The sequence below is a fragment of the Pantherophis guttatus genome, chromosome 1 (assembly GCF_059756535.1).
Source record: "Pantherophis guttatus breed Tessera chromosome 1, ASM5975653v1, whole genome shotgun sequence".
Classification (NCBI taxonomy): domain Eukaryota; kingdom Metazoa; phylum Chordata; class Lepidosauria; order Squamata; family Colubridae; genus Pantherophis; species Pantherophis guttatus.
Window position 1 is genome coordinate 55,812,194 of NC_142063.1, and position 17,202 is coordinate 55,829,395.

At 37.9% G+C, this 17,202-nt stretch overlaps 1 protein-coding gene across 2 annotated transcripts in view; it reads left to right on the forward strand.

Moving 5' to 3' along the window:
• The window catches only part of ABCD4 (ATP binding cassette subfamily D member 4), a 29,574-nt gene extending 12,422 nt beyond the window's left edge, over positions 1-17,152 (forward strand). Inside the window, exons 6-20 of one of the 2 annotated variants that reach the window (XM_034418093.3) lie at positions 515-640; positions 965-1,015; positions 2,412-2,506; positions 3,398-3,519; positions 5,057-5,148; positions 5,978-6,061; positions 6,510-6,593; positions 7,295-7,497; positions 8,938-9,029; positions 9,236-9,272; positions 12,201-12,250; positions 12,672-12,724; positions 12,819-12,895; positions 15,298-15,413; positions 15,496-17,152. In XM_034418093.3, coding sequence (XP_034273984.2) covers positions 515-640; positions 965-1,015; positions 2,412-2,506; positions 3,398-3,519; positions 5,057-5,148; positions 5,978-6,061; positions 6,510-6,593; positions 7,295-7,497; positions 8,938-9,029; positions 9,236-9,272; positions 12,201-12,250; positions 12,672-12,724; positions 12,819-12,895; positions 15,298-15,413; positions 15,496-15,564 — 1,351 coding nt within the window. In that variant the 3' untranslated portion in view covers positions 15,565-17,152. The remainder of the gene's footprint in view (positions 1-514; positions 641-964; positions 1,016-2,411; positions 2,507-3,397; positions 3,520-5,056; positions 5,149-5,977; positions 6,062-6,509; positions 6,594-7,294; positions 7,498-8,937; positions 9,030-9,235; positions 9,273-12,200; positions 12,251-12,671; positions 12,725-12,818; positions 12,896-15,297; positions 15,414-15,495) is intronic. The other variant, XM_034418094.3, reaches the window with a different exon arrangement.
• The last annotated feature ends 50 nt before the right edge of the window (positions 17,153-17,202 follow it).

Sequence of the window (17,202 nt, forward strand, 5' to 3'; positions counted from 1 at the left end):
TTAACAAGGATAATTGGGGCCGGATTTTCCAATGCAGACATAAATTTATTATGCAGTCATAAATTTTGATGTCACATGATTGCACTGTGTAGCAACAGCAGTTCTGGTAGTCCCTGTTTATCATTAAGCAAATCACTAAACTCAGTAAAGGAGGACTTCATGTGATTGCAACTTCCAACTTCCTGCATTCTTTCCCATGGACTTTGTTGAGGAAATTGGCAGGGAATGTTGCAAATTGCAATTACATGACCACAAGACACTGTGATGATTGGAAATCTGAACTGATTACCAAGCACTAGGATCATGATCATGAGCCCACGGGATACTATGATGGCCAAATCTTTGAGGACCGTCTGTAACTACCACTTGTCCAGGACTCTTACAAGTTTGAACAGTCATTGAACAAGTAATCATTAACAGAAGATGGTATATGGTTAGTGTAACAACTGCCCATTTATAAAAATAACCCTCCTGCCACTAGATTTGCTAACTTCTCTGAATTTCTCTCTTTTAGCACTGGTTGGCTGGGTCCTCTAAGCATCTTTGGCTATTTTATCATTGGGACAATTGTTAACAAGTTCCTAATGAGTCCCATTATTTCAAAACTGGTGCAACAGGAAAAGCTTGAAGGTGATTTCAGGTAAATATATTGAGCAGATCTTATTAATTGGTTCACATCTAAAATGATTTGTGGTGTTATTTGCAGAGATATTAGTACATCAACTTAGTTGTGGTATCAAATCAAGTGGCTAAGATACAGAAGAGACAGGTCAAAGATGTTATTAATGTTTTCATGCCTCTTGCTAAGATGCTGCACAATCCTTGTACCTATTCCTGTCCTTCTGACAGGATCTGTAACATTATGTTGTAGGATAATGATGAAGTAGGCGTTTCTTAAATTTTGATTATTTCAGCTAAGAAATTGTCACACACAGGAAAAAAATGTTTTCCTTCTTTCTAACAGGTTTAAGCATATGCAGCTGCGGGTGAATGCTGAATCTGTTGCTTTCTACAGGTAAAATATCTTTCCCTTTTTTTAGTATCTCCTTTCAGTCTTCAAAAGCAAGAAAATTGTATATTCCATTTTATGGATAAACATACAGTAAATGGAATTTCATATAGTTGTCATTTTCCCCCAAATTATTTTCCTCATACCTCTTCATGCTGTTGAATGATTTTCTCCTCTTTTTTCAAATTTAAGCTCCCTTTTCTTAAATTATACATGCATACATAGATAACCATCACTGTATTCTTTTTGGGGTGAGCAGTATTGTACTAAATGCAGGAAGAGGATAAAAAATAGTAAACCAAGGTAATTAAAGTGACGTGATAAGGAAAGGAAAAATACACCTAAAATTAGTTTATACCAACTACATATCTTTTTATATATTTCTGTCCTTGCTTCTACCATATATGAATTCTACTTCTACTTCTTAAATGTGTCATCTCTTTCTTTTTGAGGATCAGATCAATTTCATCCAACCATGAGTGACCAGGTTATATGTCAATCAATAACTTTCAAATAATTTTTAACAAAAACTATGGAACTTCCTTTTCATCCATTTGGTAGTCATCAGCTCTCTGTCATGAGCTTATTAGGATTTCTAATTATGGGCAGTTTCATAAATATATTCAGTCCCACTGTTATCCTTTCAAAACTCAGTGACGAAAGATCTGTGGTAAGCTAATCATGCTGAGACTTTATGAATGACGCTCGCTTGTGTACTTTTTGTAGCTTGTGCATAGAGGCTGAAAATTCATTTATTTTGAATTTTTTCCTCAAAGCGCAAAAACAAATATTATATGTCTCATCACAGGAAATTAATTCAGAAGTAAGAGAGATCAGGACCCAATGGAGAATCAAGGTTTTTTTCCTGTCTGTGTTCAATACTATTATTTTCAGTTACTCAGTTACTCATATGGGAGGTAGAAATTTTGAAAGCAAAAAGTGCTTCTGCATAAGAAGTATATGTAAAATTACACTAGACTAGAGGGACATTTTGGTGGAAGGATGAGAAAAAGGGCCGCAGATAAAAATAGGAACAGACATGGTCCATCTGGCTTTCTGCTTTTTGCCACATGAGGTCACTAGTGGCAGTATTTCAATGTGGTTTGAGTATAAATGCTCCCTGGGGATGATGGAAGCTGAATTACAGCAGTAAATAGGGCTCCTTTTTCCATGTTTTAATTATGGCATTGCCTGCATGCTGGGGAATTCTAAGTCCACATATGTTAAAATTGCTAAACCGCAGACTTAACAGGTTTTATGAACTCAGTTCATGAAAATATATGAAGAGTTGCCCTGTGTTTTTTCTAATGATACATTTGATTTCCTGGCCGACAAAAATGAGTTTGCAGAAAGGACCACTATACCTGACCGATCATGTCCTTTTTATTTTGTTGTTTTGCAGAGCTGGAGAAGTTGAACACATGCGAACCAACTACAAGCTTCAAAATCTTTTAAAGACGCAAAGAGAACTGATGGGAAAGGAACTATGGCTATACAGTAAGGAGAAGCATTTTATCGCCTTAACTTGTACATTGATTAAAGTAGCTTCACTAGGGAGAAATTTTAAATCTTGCATGCAGAAAATATTTTGAGGACAAAATATGTCAAACAGGTGTGAGCTTAAATGGACTCCAGAGGATGGTAGAGGACAGGAAGACCTGGAGGAACATTGTCCATGGGGTCGCAATGGGTTGGACATGACTTTGTAACTAACAACAATAACAAAGTAGTCAAGCATCAGCTAACTCTGAATCAGAAGATGAATTCCATGGCTGTCCAGATGCAAGTGGAAATATTTGGTTTCTGTACTTGAAAGGTGACAGACTTTAGGGTACATGTTAAAGCAGGATACAGCTTTAATGTTTTTGAACAAAGTAATCAGCACTTGGATTTTATAGGATTTTCTGTCTCTATTCAAAGGACATTCCCTGTGTTTTGCTATTCAGAATAATGGACAGATATATCTGTACTGTTGATATGTATGTCCCTAAAAATCAGAATCTACTGTACCTCCCTGAGTCATTTTGTTTCTTGAATAACTGCCTGATTTGTGCAACATATAACATGCTATTTTAAAAAGCACGGTAAGGACTGGAGACATACATTGTAAGAACGACATTGAACCAAAAATATTTGCTTTGGCCCACACTGCTAAAGCAATCTTGTTGATATAGAAACATACCCTACTTTGCAAATATAAAGATCATTTTCAATCTAATTTCAGCTAAAGTGCAGGTGATAAGTGTCTCTACAATAAACTTTGTGCTCATGTGAAAAAAAATTGTATCGTTCTGCACTTGAGCCCAGTACGGCAAGACCTGGATCCTATTACCTGTTCAAAAGGTCCCTTATACTGACTATATCATGCTGATATGTTTTTTTGTTCAGTTGGGATCAACACCTTTGACTATTTGGGCAGCATCCTGAGCTACGTGATGATTGCCATTCCTATATTTAATGGAGTATATGATGATCTGAATCCCACAGAATTGAGCTCCTTAGTTAGCAAGGTGAGTTTTTGCAAATTTTCTGGGGTGAAAGATCCTGCTTTTGTGTTAATTAAAGGCTTGCTCTCAGTTTATATTCTATGTCTTGCCCTGGGGTGGTCTTAGAAGTTCTTTGGTTGGGCTGTTTACTGTTGGCTTGTTTGCCAGTTTCTTGATTGGGGTACTGTTTACTTGATTGTTGATCTGATGTTAATCTTGAAATTAATCTCTGCTCGTCTGGGTGCTGATTGCTGGTGGGGAGGTGTTCACCATAATTAAAAAAGGTCCAATTAGAGAACACTCATAGGACCATCAATAATATCTTCAAGAAATCCAGTTTACCCAAGAAAAAGAAAACAATTCACTATCTTATTTTGGACCTAATGCAAAGACCCAGCTTCTTTGAGAAGTTCATAATGTTAAGAAAGTGGAAGAAAGAAGAGGACAACTGGCAGGTGGATGAAATTGATTGCAGCATCAATGGGTGCACCATTGGAAGACCTGAAGGACTTGGTCGGGGACAGATCATCCTGAAGAAAGTCTATGTGGTTGCTAAGAGTTGACATCAATTTGATGGCACATAAGCAGCATATAAATAAGTTCAACAACTGAAATTGTTGATGCTATTAATTATTCAATATCTCCTCTGTGATTTCACTACCTTATGCTCATATATTTTGACTCTGTCTCCCGCATGAAGGCTAGGGACTTCATCTACGTTTAGCAGGATGTGAAAAGTTGAGATACCCAGGTTGCTGAACTTTGCAATTTATGTCAGGTTCTGCACAAACATCCCATAATTATTTTTCCTTAATGCTGCTGTTACTCTCTTTGAAAGTCACAATATTTTCAAAATACTCTGTTTCCAACTTCATAAAAACAAATGAGAAATGCTAATCAAACCCTAGCTTCTCTGAGGCTATTCTACATATTTCAGTCCACAATGTTTCATGAATTTTAAAATGTTTTACAGAAATGAAAATAAGTATTAGATGGAAGAATCCAGGAATCCTCTGTTAGGGATGTTATTGCTTATTAACCAAGGAGAAGCCTAGAATGTACTAAATAAGAGCCCCCAGTCTTTTCTGCCATAGGATACTTGTTGTTTCTACATACTGCTGACTGTTAGGATCTAACTGGCTTGTCATAACAGCATTCAACTTGGCATATTTATTGCTTCATCTGTCATGGGATGAGCACCCTCTTTTGAAAAAGGAGGGATCACTGAAATCACTCTTTCAAGGCAAGTTGCCAGGACTAAATTCCTGCTTGATGCAAATCAATCTAAAAATAATTGGGCTTATATTCTTTACTATGTACTAAAAACATTTTTGGAAGAGGAAAGAGACTTTTAAGATTTTCAAGGCAACCCATATATGGCAAAATGTGTTTCTATTTTTCTCTGTGAGATGTATAACAAATTATGTCAGGAGCAGGAGAGTCGGAAATTATCAAGGAACAATTTCTTAGCATCAGGATAATGTACTTAGAGCTGCCTTTCTCTTGTGGACTGTTTCCCCATCTTGGCCTAACTCTGTTTTCATGTGATTTTGCTTTGCAGAATGCCTTTGTCTCCATTTACCTGATTCACTGTTTCAGCGTCTTAATTGATCTCTCTACCACAGTGTCTGACGTAGCTGGCTACACGCACAGGTATGTTATTCTCTGGGTTTGGGAAGCACTCAGATAGCATGGAAGCTTCTGGATATCTCAAGCTCTAAAGGCCAAAGGGAGCCATCGCTGTTTGTTCCATGATTTTTGTTAGTTCAAGGACTACATCATGAGGGCCTCATTTCAAAGATGTACAGAACCAGGTATCCTTTTGAAATGAGGGTTTAATAGTTTGAAGAGATGAAATGGGTGTCTTAAATATCTGATTTTGCTGCATAGGCTATTAAAAGGGTGGGGAGGAAGGGCAGAGTTTTCACTCTTCTCACTTTGAAGCCATGAAAGTGGGTCTGTCATAGAATTTCTTTTAAGATGCCTTTTTAAAGTGGAAACAATAACAAGGCAACCTCTTTTTTTTCCTCTTGAGAAAATGCTGACAGTCTAATTCAGCAACCCCCATCCTTTTGGGCACCAGGGACCGATTCTGTGAAGAGAGGTTTTTCCGTGGACTGGAGGGGGCATGGATATGTGTAATGCCTGCATCCCACAGATGGGGCTTTGGTTGTTTGCGCAGCCCAATGCTGGTTGGGGACCCCTGATCTAATTAGAAGTGGTAGATACAGCAGAGTAAAGAATCTTATTTTCAACTTCTAAAGTGGTTAATTTCAACTGGCACTTCTCTTAGGCTATAGGGCATTCATATTTGAAGAGCATTTCAGGTGGACCCTGGAACTCTACAAACATTAACCACTCCAATATATCTAATCATATATGATCTCTTCCTCTTTTCAGCAAATATTTTCTTAGCTTTGGGGAAATCGTATAACGTAAGCATTTTTCTTTCATCTCCCTCCCTAATCACTGGCTTTTGTAGAATTGGAGAGTTGCAGGAAGTATTGCTGAATCTTTCCAAGAAGGAAAATCATAGTGAATCACAAGACAAATGGGACTTTGACAGGTACGTAGCTATAGGATATGGGGTGGCAATTTGGTATTTATGCCATGGTGCTCCTTGATTATTTGGGTTAAATAAATTATAGCTAAATATCTTGGCCATATCTGTGGAAGAATATTCCAGTTTATCCTTCTGTGATGGTTTGGCAGGGAAATAATTCTGGAAAATTCTAAGGATATATAGGAAGTCAGGGATGTAAGAAGCTACAGCATACCAAGTCAGACTGTAAGAACCTAGTATTAGGCTGAGGCCTTCTTTCACCTGTTAACATGATTCTTTTTATGAATTTGAGAAGCCAGAGATACCTACTTCATGCCAGGTGCCTAAAAATGCTAGATGGCTCCCAATCATGTTTCTGGGTCAAAAAATAAAATTTTTTGGGGGGGGTGGATAATTAGTAGTGACGGAAAGGGGGAAATCTTTTATCTATCCCCCTTTCTTTTAACTGTAGAAATTCTTGTAAGAATAGAAATTTGTGGAATTCGTTCTCTAAGAGACTTGATTGTTATCCATACTGGCATCATTTCAGCACCAGGTAATTCTATTTTTCACACTAGCCATTCACTTTATTTTAATTCATATGGTTTCTTTTTTGAATGACCTAATTTACTACATATGGTGTTTTTGTTTGACCTTTTATTCGGTATCTATCTTTATTCAGATTGTAATTTTTTTTAGTGTTTTATCGTAAACCAGCCACAGAATCTGATCTATTGAGCAATTTAAACATTTAAAATAACAAATAAATCAAGGCACACACATACACACCAATGCCAAGTGGAATCTGAGAGCTGTAGCACTTGGTGCTGACAAGGATTTGGACAAGAAGTATAGGGCGTTAAAAAGAGATGGGATAGCATACTTTGACCTTTATAAATAGGCTGCCAGGCCCTGATCTTCTAAATTCCCAAAGGTTTCTCAGGCCACTCAATGGGTTGGGGGAACATATGAGTACCTGAGAAGTTTTATGAATTCCGACACCAAGAAGTTTTAAAAGCTCTGCACATTTTAGCAGCAGCAGCAACAGCAGACGCTCAGAATGGCTGACTGTTGAGAAGTGTCTCTGTAACAAAATATTTGGAGCGGGGCTGTCCTTGTTTCTTTTGGGCTACACAAGATATTATCATTAAAGTGCTAAAATATATATAGATTGTGCTCTCTTTCTATGAACCATGTACATATTATCTGTCCTTAACTTATCTTTCCTCTCTTTTTATTGGGGCTTGATGTCTTCAGCATTTCTAAGGAGAAGAGGATTTCAAACGAGACCGCTTTTGTTCTGGAGCATGTTTCCCTTGCTGCTCCTTCCAAGAACCTGCTTATCAAGGACCTAAACATGAAAGTCACACAAGGGAACAATCTCCTGATTACTGGGAATACAGGCACAGGAAAGACATCTTTGTTGCGTATTCTCGGAGGCCTGTGGAAGTGCAAGCAGGGTGAGTGTCCAACTTCACAGAAATGATGCATTGGTACATTAAGGCCTTTCAGCAGGTTGATCCTTCATAACCTGACTAACGGGATAAAAGTTGAATTTAGATTATTCAGAAATGTAAATATGCATGTGATGCCATCCAGAGGTGTAAGGCTACAAATGTTCAGAGCATAGCTATTGATAGTAGTTTTAGTCCCAACCTTCCTCAACTTAAGGGTGACAGGTTGGAGAAGGTTGTTTATAGGGATTGCAGACTTCACTGAACTAGGAAGACTTTCAGAACTTGTCAAGGTCATGAAGTCAATGGAGTCCTTCGTGCTCTCTGATCTTGGTTGTTTGCTTACAAACATTTCTTTACCCAACTAGGTAATATCATCAGTGCTAGTGGGTGTGGGGTTTGCTCACTGTTTATATACAGTAGCTTGTCCTTCCAATGTTGGTGGGGGTGTTGTTTTCTCCTTGAGAGCTCTTTGATTAGGGTTTTGTTTTCTGCTTGTTATCTGCTTATCTGAATGTAAGCTGCTGGAGAAGATGTATTCTAGTCTTTTTATTTCTTCCTTAGCTTTTTTATTACTTTTTTATTGGGTTTTAAATGTGGTTTATATCTATGTGTCTATTGTGATAGCTGATTTGTCTGATTGCCACAGCTTCCAGGAATTCCCTAGTGTATTTGGATTTAGTTTGGTCTAGGATCCTCACAGTTTCCCAGCTGAAACTATTATTAAATCTGTCCATGATTTGTGAGATTAAGAAGTTTTCATTGTGTTTTCAGATGGCAGTTGATGTTTATGAAAGCACTCACTTAGTCTTCTGCCTGTCTGTCCTACGTGGTGGCTATTACAGTCTTCACACTATGCTGTAGATGACTCTTGGTCTATTGGGTCTTTCGTTTTACTTAAAATGTTTTAGATTATTAATATTATTTTGTGTGTATGTATTGAAAGAGTGCCTTGATTTATTTCATTTATAAAATTTGCTTATTTTTCATTATGAATGCAATAATCCTAAAAGGGTGGGGAGAGACTAAACAGGCTTGAAGGCACAGGTCTTCCACATCTTAAAACCAAAAACGAAACAGAGCAACAAAAAGCACAACAGTACACATTTTGTTAAAACCCTGAATGAACCAATAGGTTTCCAGTTGACATTGGAAGTTTACAATGCTTTGTGTCATCTGAAGCAGAAATATTCTACATCCAGAGATCCTATATCAAAAATTTCCTTCTTAAATTGCCACATGATGAACCACTGGCAAATGTGACAAAATAAAGATCCATTTCCTACAGCTAATAAAAAAACAGCAAATGCATAAAATGATCCCGCATACATCCACACCATAAATAGGGTAGAACTTTTGATTCAATGATTTTGAATGTTTACAATTGGAAGTGTTGGCTCATTGCTTTGCTTTTTTTTTTTTACTTTTTCTGCTGGACTTGTGCAGGAGAAGTCCACATGCTGACTTCCTTTGGCCCCCATGGAGTGGTGATCATACCTCAGCGTCCTTTCTTCACAGATGGAACACTGCGGGAACAGGTGATTTATGTTAATATCAGATTGTCAGAGTGGTTAGATTTCCTGCGTGCTCCAGAATTACTTTATACGCAATACATAGTTCTAGGAACCCTGCTTGGTTTACTTATTAAAAGTGCCTTAAGGGAGGGGAATTGCTGCTTATCTCTGGCTCCTTTATGTTTGTGAAGTGTCTCATTTGGAATTTATGTCTGCTTTATTTGATTTAGATTATATACCCTCTAAAGAAAATCTATCCAGATTCTGGTGAGTGGGAATTGAATTGGAGACTACCATGGTGTATATCTTTTCTTAATTGTATGTGCCTTCATTTCATGAACTAGCAGTACATTTGGCAGACTAATTCTTTGTAGTTTTACTACTTCTTTTGCAAAACATAATTAACTAGGATGTTCATTGAAAGGTATTTAATATGTTTAGGACACTGAGGTGTCCCTCCATATGCATGTTTGGCCTTATGCTGTATAGCCAAAGAAAACTTTCAACAGATTACCGTATTTTTCGGACTATAAAACGGAGTATAAGACGCAACTTAGTTTTTGGGGAGGAAAATAAGAAAAAATCTGATTGGCGGGTGGATCGGCCTCCCAGAATACCCCCAATCAGCTGTTCCCAGAGGTGAACTTTCGCAACAGGTTCATTAGTTGTGAGCTCTGCGCCTTGCTTTTTTTTCAGCTTCTGAAACCTCCATTTCAGAGGCTTTTTTTTTCAGCTCTGAAACCTCCGTTTCAGAGGCTTGGGAGGGCTACATTCAGTGTATAAGACACACCCAAATTTTCACCCTCTTTTAGGGGGTAAAAGGTGCGCCTTATACTCCGAAAAATACAGTATATGTGAATTATGGTCAGATCTCGTTCAAACCAGTCAGCACAAATTTATTCCATGGATATGCAGCTTGAGGCCCTTCAAAATGTTCTGAATGATTATGTGTTGAAAATCCTTCTCACTGATTATACTGCTTAGAGTTGATGGCAGTCTCATTCCAAATCATCCACAGAGCTACTATTTATTATGTATGTAGATATCAGGTCCTCTGAACATATCATTTTAACTTGATTTTAAAAAATTTAATATTTTTTTAAAAATTTATAGAATTCACCTTCCAGGAAAAGTGGCTGAAACTGCGCTCTCCTTTTACAAGCCCCAAATCAATCCATGAAAATATGATGGGGATAGTCTAAACTATATAGTCTAAAATAAGCTATAGAGTAGAAAATTGAGTTTGGGCAGAAAAAACAAAGTTGATAAAGTACAACTTTGATAAAGAGGTAAAATGAAAGGCCTTCTTAAGAGATATAAATTCAATTGGTGTGTGTGGTGTACGTGTTGTGCATAAATCCAGGAAAGAAATTTTTATCCAAAGAAGTTTGGATAAAAAGGATGGGGATGATAGAGCCCTCTTATCAAAATAATATATTGTGAGTCTTAATGAATGGCCTCTGAGGCAATTTGACTCTCCCTAAGTCAGTTCCTCACCCTCTCCTCCTCCTCCCTGATTTTATTGAGTATCTCTGATATGCTTCTGGTAATATATGTCGGTAACCGCATTATTTTATTTGGCAACTAAATGTGGGCCATGACCCCACTGAAAACCCTTCCACCCTGAGGTAATATGAGGCAATGTGAAAGTTTTTCTGGTAACCAACCATCTGTCATAGCTCACTGTTGTATGCAGGACATCATTGTCAATTATAAATCCAAAGGGTGGACCAGCATGTTTATAAAAGCCATGAGAATAATCAAACAGTTCTGATTTTGTGATGATAGATAACAACTTCTAGGTTCTCAGCAAATTAAGTGGGATTTATCAGTGAAAGCGTTGTTTAAAATCAATCTCTAAAGTCCTTGGTGAAAGGTCATCTAAATAAAAATGATGCTTGATTAATAAACAGCTGTATTCTAGTTTCAGATAGTTTGGAAAATCCTGTTAATGTAAGTCTAATAAAAGCTGGAGGTTACTTTATGGGACTGGAAGTTATTTTGCTTGGCTTCTGTCTCTGCAACGTCTAGCTCTCATGTCTATTTTGAGTTGTTCCTTAAATGCTGGGATCTCTCTGATTCTGAGAAGTGCATTTTTTTCTGGGCTGGGGCCAAACATAGAATGTCAGGACCTAAATTTCAAAAAGTAATAGCTGGAGCAAGAATTTAAAAAAATAGCATTTACATTTAAATTTGATTGAAAATAAATATAATAAATTTGATTATTTTTATATTGTGCATTTAATCATTTTCTTCATAAATAACTTTTGGAAGCTCTCCAGAGGCTGCTTCCAAGCATTTGAGAGCTTCAGACTTGTATACCTTGGCTTTAATTCATGCTGGAGTAATCAGATTTTTCTCAATTTTGCATTCACTGGATGTGTTGGATTGCAAATTCTACAATTCCCAGGTTGTATGATGTTACTTAATTACAGGAAAGCCAGTGCTGGAAACTGATATGTCAGAAGAGAAGAGAAATAAAAATGGAATTTGTAGTCCAATAATATAATGCCAGTTCATAGTATCCAGTTCCAAAGATTTTTGTGTTCTCAGAATTGAGAGGTGCCCCCCATCCCAGTTGGTTGTGGGATATTCCCACTTGTGGTAGTTATGAGTCTTAGGGGGATCCTTATCCATAGGGATAAAGAGAAATGGGAAAAGGAACAAAGGATAACAAATTTTTGGTTCCTGCCTTTACGTGACATTTCAAAAGGACATGAATAGAAATAAAAAGACAGAGGGACTACGCTACCCAGACTGAGGTTCATACCTGAGGACTGTGCTCATTTTACTTTTGCTTCCAGTTGCACAAGACTTGAAAATGTGGCCAATGGATGTAGGGGCAAAAATAAAGGTATCTTTCTTGGGAACAGAACCTTCCTACTAAAAAATGTCTGTCTACTTAGCTACAGACAGACTGGGTTTCCTGGGAGTTGCAATTTAGCCACATCTGGAAGATCACCAATTATAGATTAAATGTTAATTATAAAAAAAAAAGTGGGGTGTATTTTTCCCTTTCTACCCTAGTTTCAATAAGTCATTAGCTTTATTATGGGAATGTCACATGTCTTTTCACAATAAGACAAATTCATGTCTTATTTTGGGGTCACAGCACTGCAAAGTTTGCAGAATGCTGATCTGAAAAAAGCACGTTTTTATTAGCATGCTTCTGCCACTGAATTTCTTGTACCACAGGGTCTATAGATGATGATAGGATACTCAGGTTCCTGGAGCTGGCTGGACTGGTGAGTTATCTAGGACATAAAATATATAAATTGGTTCATATCCCAGTTTTTCAAAGACAGTGGATGAAAAGGTTCACCAAACTTAAGCCAATAATTAACCCTTAAAGAGAAGAACTATGAATTTCAGCATGTTGACTGGATTTGGAGAACATCAGCAGTTAAATTTATGACTGGTATGAAAGCTGAACCTTGGCTCACAATGATGTACTGAACAAACCTTCCCAGTATAATAAATTCTAGCGACAACCTTCATGACTTACAGTGAAGGCATGATGCCAGAGAGCAAATAGGAGTTGGCCATTTGCTTATACCAACAAACCAAGGTGATTCTGTGATGACAGGCCTGAGAATGCATTTGGATGTTAAGTGGGGGGGGACCAAGTTGTGATTTTTAACATGTTGTTTTCTATGCCTAATACAGTCAGACTTGTTAATGAGAACAGGAGGTTTGGACCAGCCTGTGGACTGGAACTGGTAAGGCTGCTTTGGTGTGAGTAGATTGAAAGTTTCGGAAGACCAGAGTAACGGTGTTTATTGTGGATTGTTCTGCTTCTTATCTTTGATGCAGGTATGACATTCTTTCACCAGGTGAGATGCAACGGCTGTCATTTGCTCGCCTGTTCTACTTACAACCCCAGTATGCAGGTAAGAAAAGGAATGAAGAGTGGAGGGTAATAGGGTTAATTCTCTTATTTAAGGATATGGGAAGGCATTGGGCGAAAGTGGTTTGTGGCACTTGAGAAATTATCATTACACTGGTTTTTGTGGATCACAATCCACCGCTTAGTCCCTCTCCCTATAACAGCAGTTTTTTCACAGATCATGTGCCTGGTGAAGTGATCCCAAAAGCTTAGACAATAATAGAAACATCAGTCTTTGAGACATCACAAGGCTCTTCATTGCTTTTACTACAAAAAGCTAATATGGCCATCAGTTGGAAAGCTTAATAGTTATTCTCCTTAGTATTTCCTATAGACCTTTTGGTTTCAATATCTTCAGAAAGGCAGAGCTGAGGAAATTGGACCTTGATAAAATGTAAAATTCAGAAAGCCAAAGGACAGAGGATGCTTCAAGAGATCTAGGAAAGGAGGATCGGAACAGGGATAACTCTAGTACATTGAAGAGCAGAGCATGAAGGGCAAAGTAGATTAGAAAACAAAAACAGGACAGAGAACAAAGTTGCTTCATGACCAAAACTGCAGTAGTAAAGACATTTGAAATAATTATTTCAGCCTTAGCAAGTGACACAGTTGATTGTGATAATGAGAGTTTTATCTCAACATGCTTGGAGAATGCCACACTAGGAAAGGCTGAACTAGCTTAGAGGCTGCAAAAATCCAAAATGGCCACAGATGGCAGCAAAGTTCATAGTGCTATTTAATAGGCATTGCAGATTTTTACAACCCAGTTCTGGTATCACTAAACTAGCTACACTGTTGGATACAAGCCTAGACATTCTATTTTGGCTGATTTACATTTCAGTATGCATTATCTTTAATCTGGAATGCTGCTAGAAAAACACTTGGAGATGTTTCAACATTGGCCCGTGATGACAACTGTGTAGTTTAAAATGCCACTTCATTATTGTTGAGGGTTATAGAATGAAGTTGGCATCCTGTGCCTCTCCCAATGTTGTACTTCAAATAGCATTAACTCTAATTATAAGCCATGCTGTCTAGGATTGATGAGAATTGGAACTGAATATTATTTACTTACCTAATTTCAAGGCTTCCCAATCCATGACAATATAAAGCAGATAAAAAGAAAAACAATACATATAAAAAGAACATAAAAACAAAACGCAAACAAAACAGCCCTAATAAATGTAACTAAAGTGGGCTTTATAATCATCCTGTTCTGAGATCTCAGGGAACAACTTGGTTTTTAGTAGCTTCCTGAACATCATAAGGACGGGAGCTACACAAGACTCTTGGGGGAGCTCATTCCAGAAGGCAGGTACTGCAACAGAGTAGCTGTCCTTCCTACTGTAAGATGACACTGTTGCATACCTGGAGCATATCTACCTTGTTTTTTGTACCAGATGGAAAATAGCTACATAGAATACTTATTGGCCAGTGCCTGTGATCTATTTACCTCAATATGCATTTTTATCAATGCAATAGTGGCGAATATCTATAGCTTGGGTGTAGGATGAGGGTGAAGATTTATTCTTCAAGCTTGTGGGTTGGTTTCTGGATGTTTCGTTACCAGGATAGGTAACATCTTCAGCAGAGTTTAGGGGATCCCCTAAAGTGAACCTTCACCCTCATTTTTATCAATCTTAAGTTGAGAATTCTCCATTCTCCAATGTACAATATGAATGTTTAGGTTGGATGTTTTACATTAAATTGTATGTATGTATGTTAATGTATTTATAAGCCACTCCAATCATCTAGGATTCTGTGCAATGAACAATCCAACTAGTTCATACAGTTAAAACCCTAATATAAAACAAGTAAAAAACTAAATAGGTAAGAGGCACTAGAACAAACTAGGGGCTGAATGCTGACTCCAACGATAAGTTTTAACTTCTTAAACATAAGGTGAGAGAGGGTATTCTCACTTCCAGGGACAAAGCATTCCACAGATAGAGGCCATCATTATTGTCTGTCTCATGCCTTGTGGTCCTTGTAAAATGAGATGTGTCTCAACAGGCTCTCTAGGTGTTTGTACTACTTTAGCTGGGCATTGTCTGCTATAACTCAGTGTAGCACGAGGTAGACTTTAAAAGGGATGACTAGAATTCTCTGTTGGGCCCAAAAGGCAACCAGTTGGAAATGCAGTGATTTAGGATAGATTGTGTAATGGTATTCTCTTAGGTTGTCCTATCAGCATTTTGCTTCCATATTTTGAACCAGCTGTAGATCTCTAGTTGTCTCCAAAGACAACCCCACATAAAGCACATTACAATTATGCGAATGGTGATCTGGGCATGCTAAAATTAGAGAACTAGACAACATTTGCTATGGTTTACTCAGCAATGGAAGGAAAAGAAGATTGTAAATTGTAGTAGTGCCATATTGAAGGGCTCCCGTTTTTACTTGCAGTGCTAGATGAAGTTACGAGTGCATTGACAGAAGATGTAGAGAATGAGATGTACAGAATCTGCATCCAACTGGGAATGACTCTGGTCAGTGTGGGCCATCGCAAAAGTCTAGAAAAGGTAAGAGTGATGAGTACAGGGAGATAAGGGGAAATTATTTTTTAAAGTCATAGTTCTCATTGTGTTTACTATTTAATTTCAGTTCCATAGCTGGATTTTGAAACTGTATGGAGAAGGAAAATGGGAGCTAACAAGAATTGAGAAATCCTGAACTATTCCCAAACCAATCACAGAAAATATTGGAGTTAAAGTCTCAAGTTAAAGTGCCTTGGAATCAGCATGCTTTAATGGAGAAAGTATGGTTGGAAAGTTCAAAATTACAAGTGCCAAGAAGATTTCCAATTTAAAAAAACCATGGAGAGGAAAGCTTTTAACCATTTCTTATCTTATAAATTTGTTTCCAATCCATTGTTTTGATTGCTGTACCCCTTATACAACCTTTCATCCAGAAGAGAAAGAAAGAACAATGTTGTTTCATCTATGAAACTCATTTTTAAGTGTGACTGGTATTAAAGTTCTGCATAACAGGAATTATGCTGGCCTATCTACATAAGGACAGTGAATGTAGCACAGCCTCTTTGATCGTAATTTATATCAAGGTTGGAGCTATAGCTTCCTTGCCTGACTTGAAGGAAGAAAGAAGCGATGTAATTTCTATGATCTGCCCTTAGGCCTCTGTTTTTCGAGTTGCTACTGTAGCAAATGGATCAATAATCTCGCCCCTAGAGCTCTTCAGTCAGACTGTTTAAAGATTTTATTTGATGCAAAACAACAATGAGTTTTGTAAAATGTCAGCGCCACTTGATAAAAAGAAAATCAAATAAGCAACTCTGGACAAGTTGTGAAGTACAAGATAGAGCTTTGTAGAGGGTAGGGATGGGAGGGATTTTTTTCAGTCATTCTATTCCTTCCCCAATGGTCATTCCAGTCTGGGATGGTGCAGAGGTCAGTGGCCTCTGACGTGTGAGATGCCACAAGGGTTACACCTCTTTCCTGTTCATTGCCTATATCAATGCTATCAATCTCGCAGCCCGCGGGCCGGATGGTCATGCGCTGGCCATGGCCACGCCCAGTTCAGGGAAGGGGGGGAAAGTCCCATTGTCACGTGACAATGCGAGTTTGACACCCCTAGTCTATATGAAGCTTCTAGGAAAAGCCACCTGACAATTGGGGATTCAGTGTTAACTGTATGCTAATGATAGTCAATATCGCATTACTAGCCAGGCTTTGAGGGGGTGCCATCAATGTCCTTTCCCAGGACCTGGATGGCAGTGAAAAGACTGAAAAGGAAACTTAGTAAATTGGAGTTGGTGTGGATACTCAGAGTTCTCTGTTGCCACAAGAGCTGTTTCTGATGAGCAAGCACCCAGATATCTGCAGGACCACATACTCCAATCAGTCCTGGTCTGACCAATCAGACCAAACACAAACTACAACTCTTCCTACATTTTCAAGAGGCACGGGCCTAAAGCAAGAAGACACTGGCTTTTCAGTGGCAGCACCAATACTGCGGGACAGCTTGCTGGTAAAGATCAGGCTAGCCCCCTCCTTGTTGATGTTTCAGAAGCTACTAAAGATGAAATTATTTTGGAGAGATTTCCCCTGATTTTGCTCTGCCACCTTTAGCTTCTATTTTATTGTTTGTATTATTATATTTGATGAGGAGGGTTTATTTTTACTATTTTTTTTGTACTGTAGATGTTTTACTTGGTTTTTATAGTCTATGTAAGCCAGCAAGCATCTTTGGCTTATGGCAAAATGGAAATGTGAAAAATAAATACCTCTGTCCATCTATCAAATTGTGGCAGTGTTTTTCAACGACATGTTTAGCTTACAAGGAGGGGCAGAA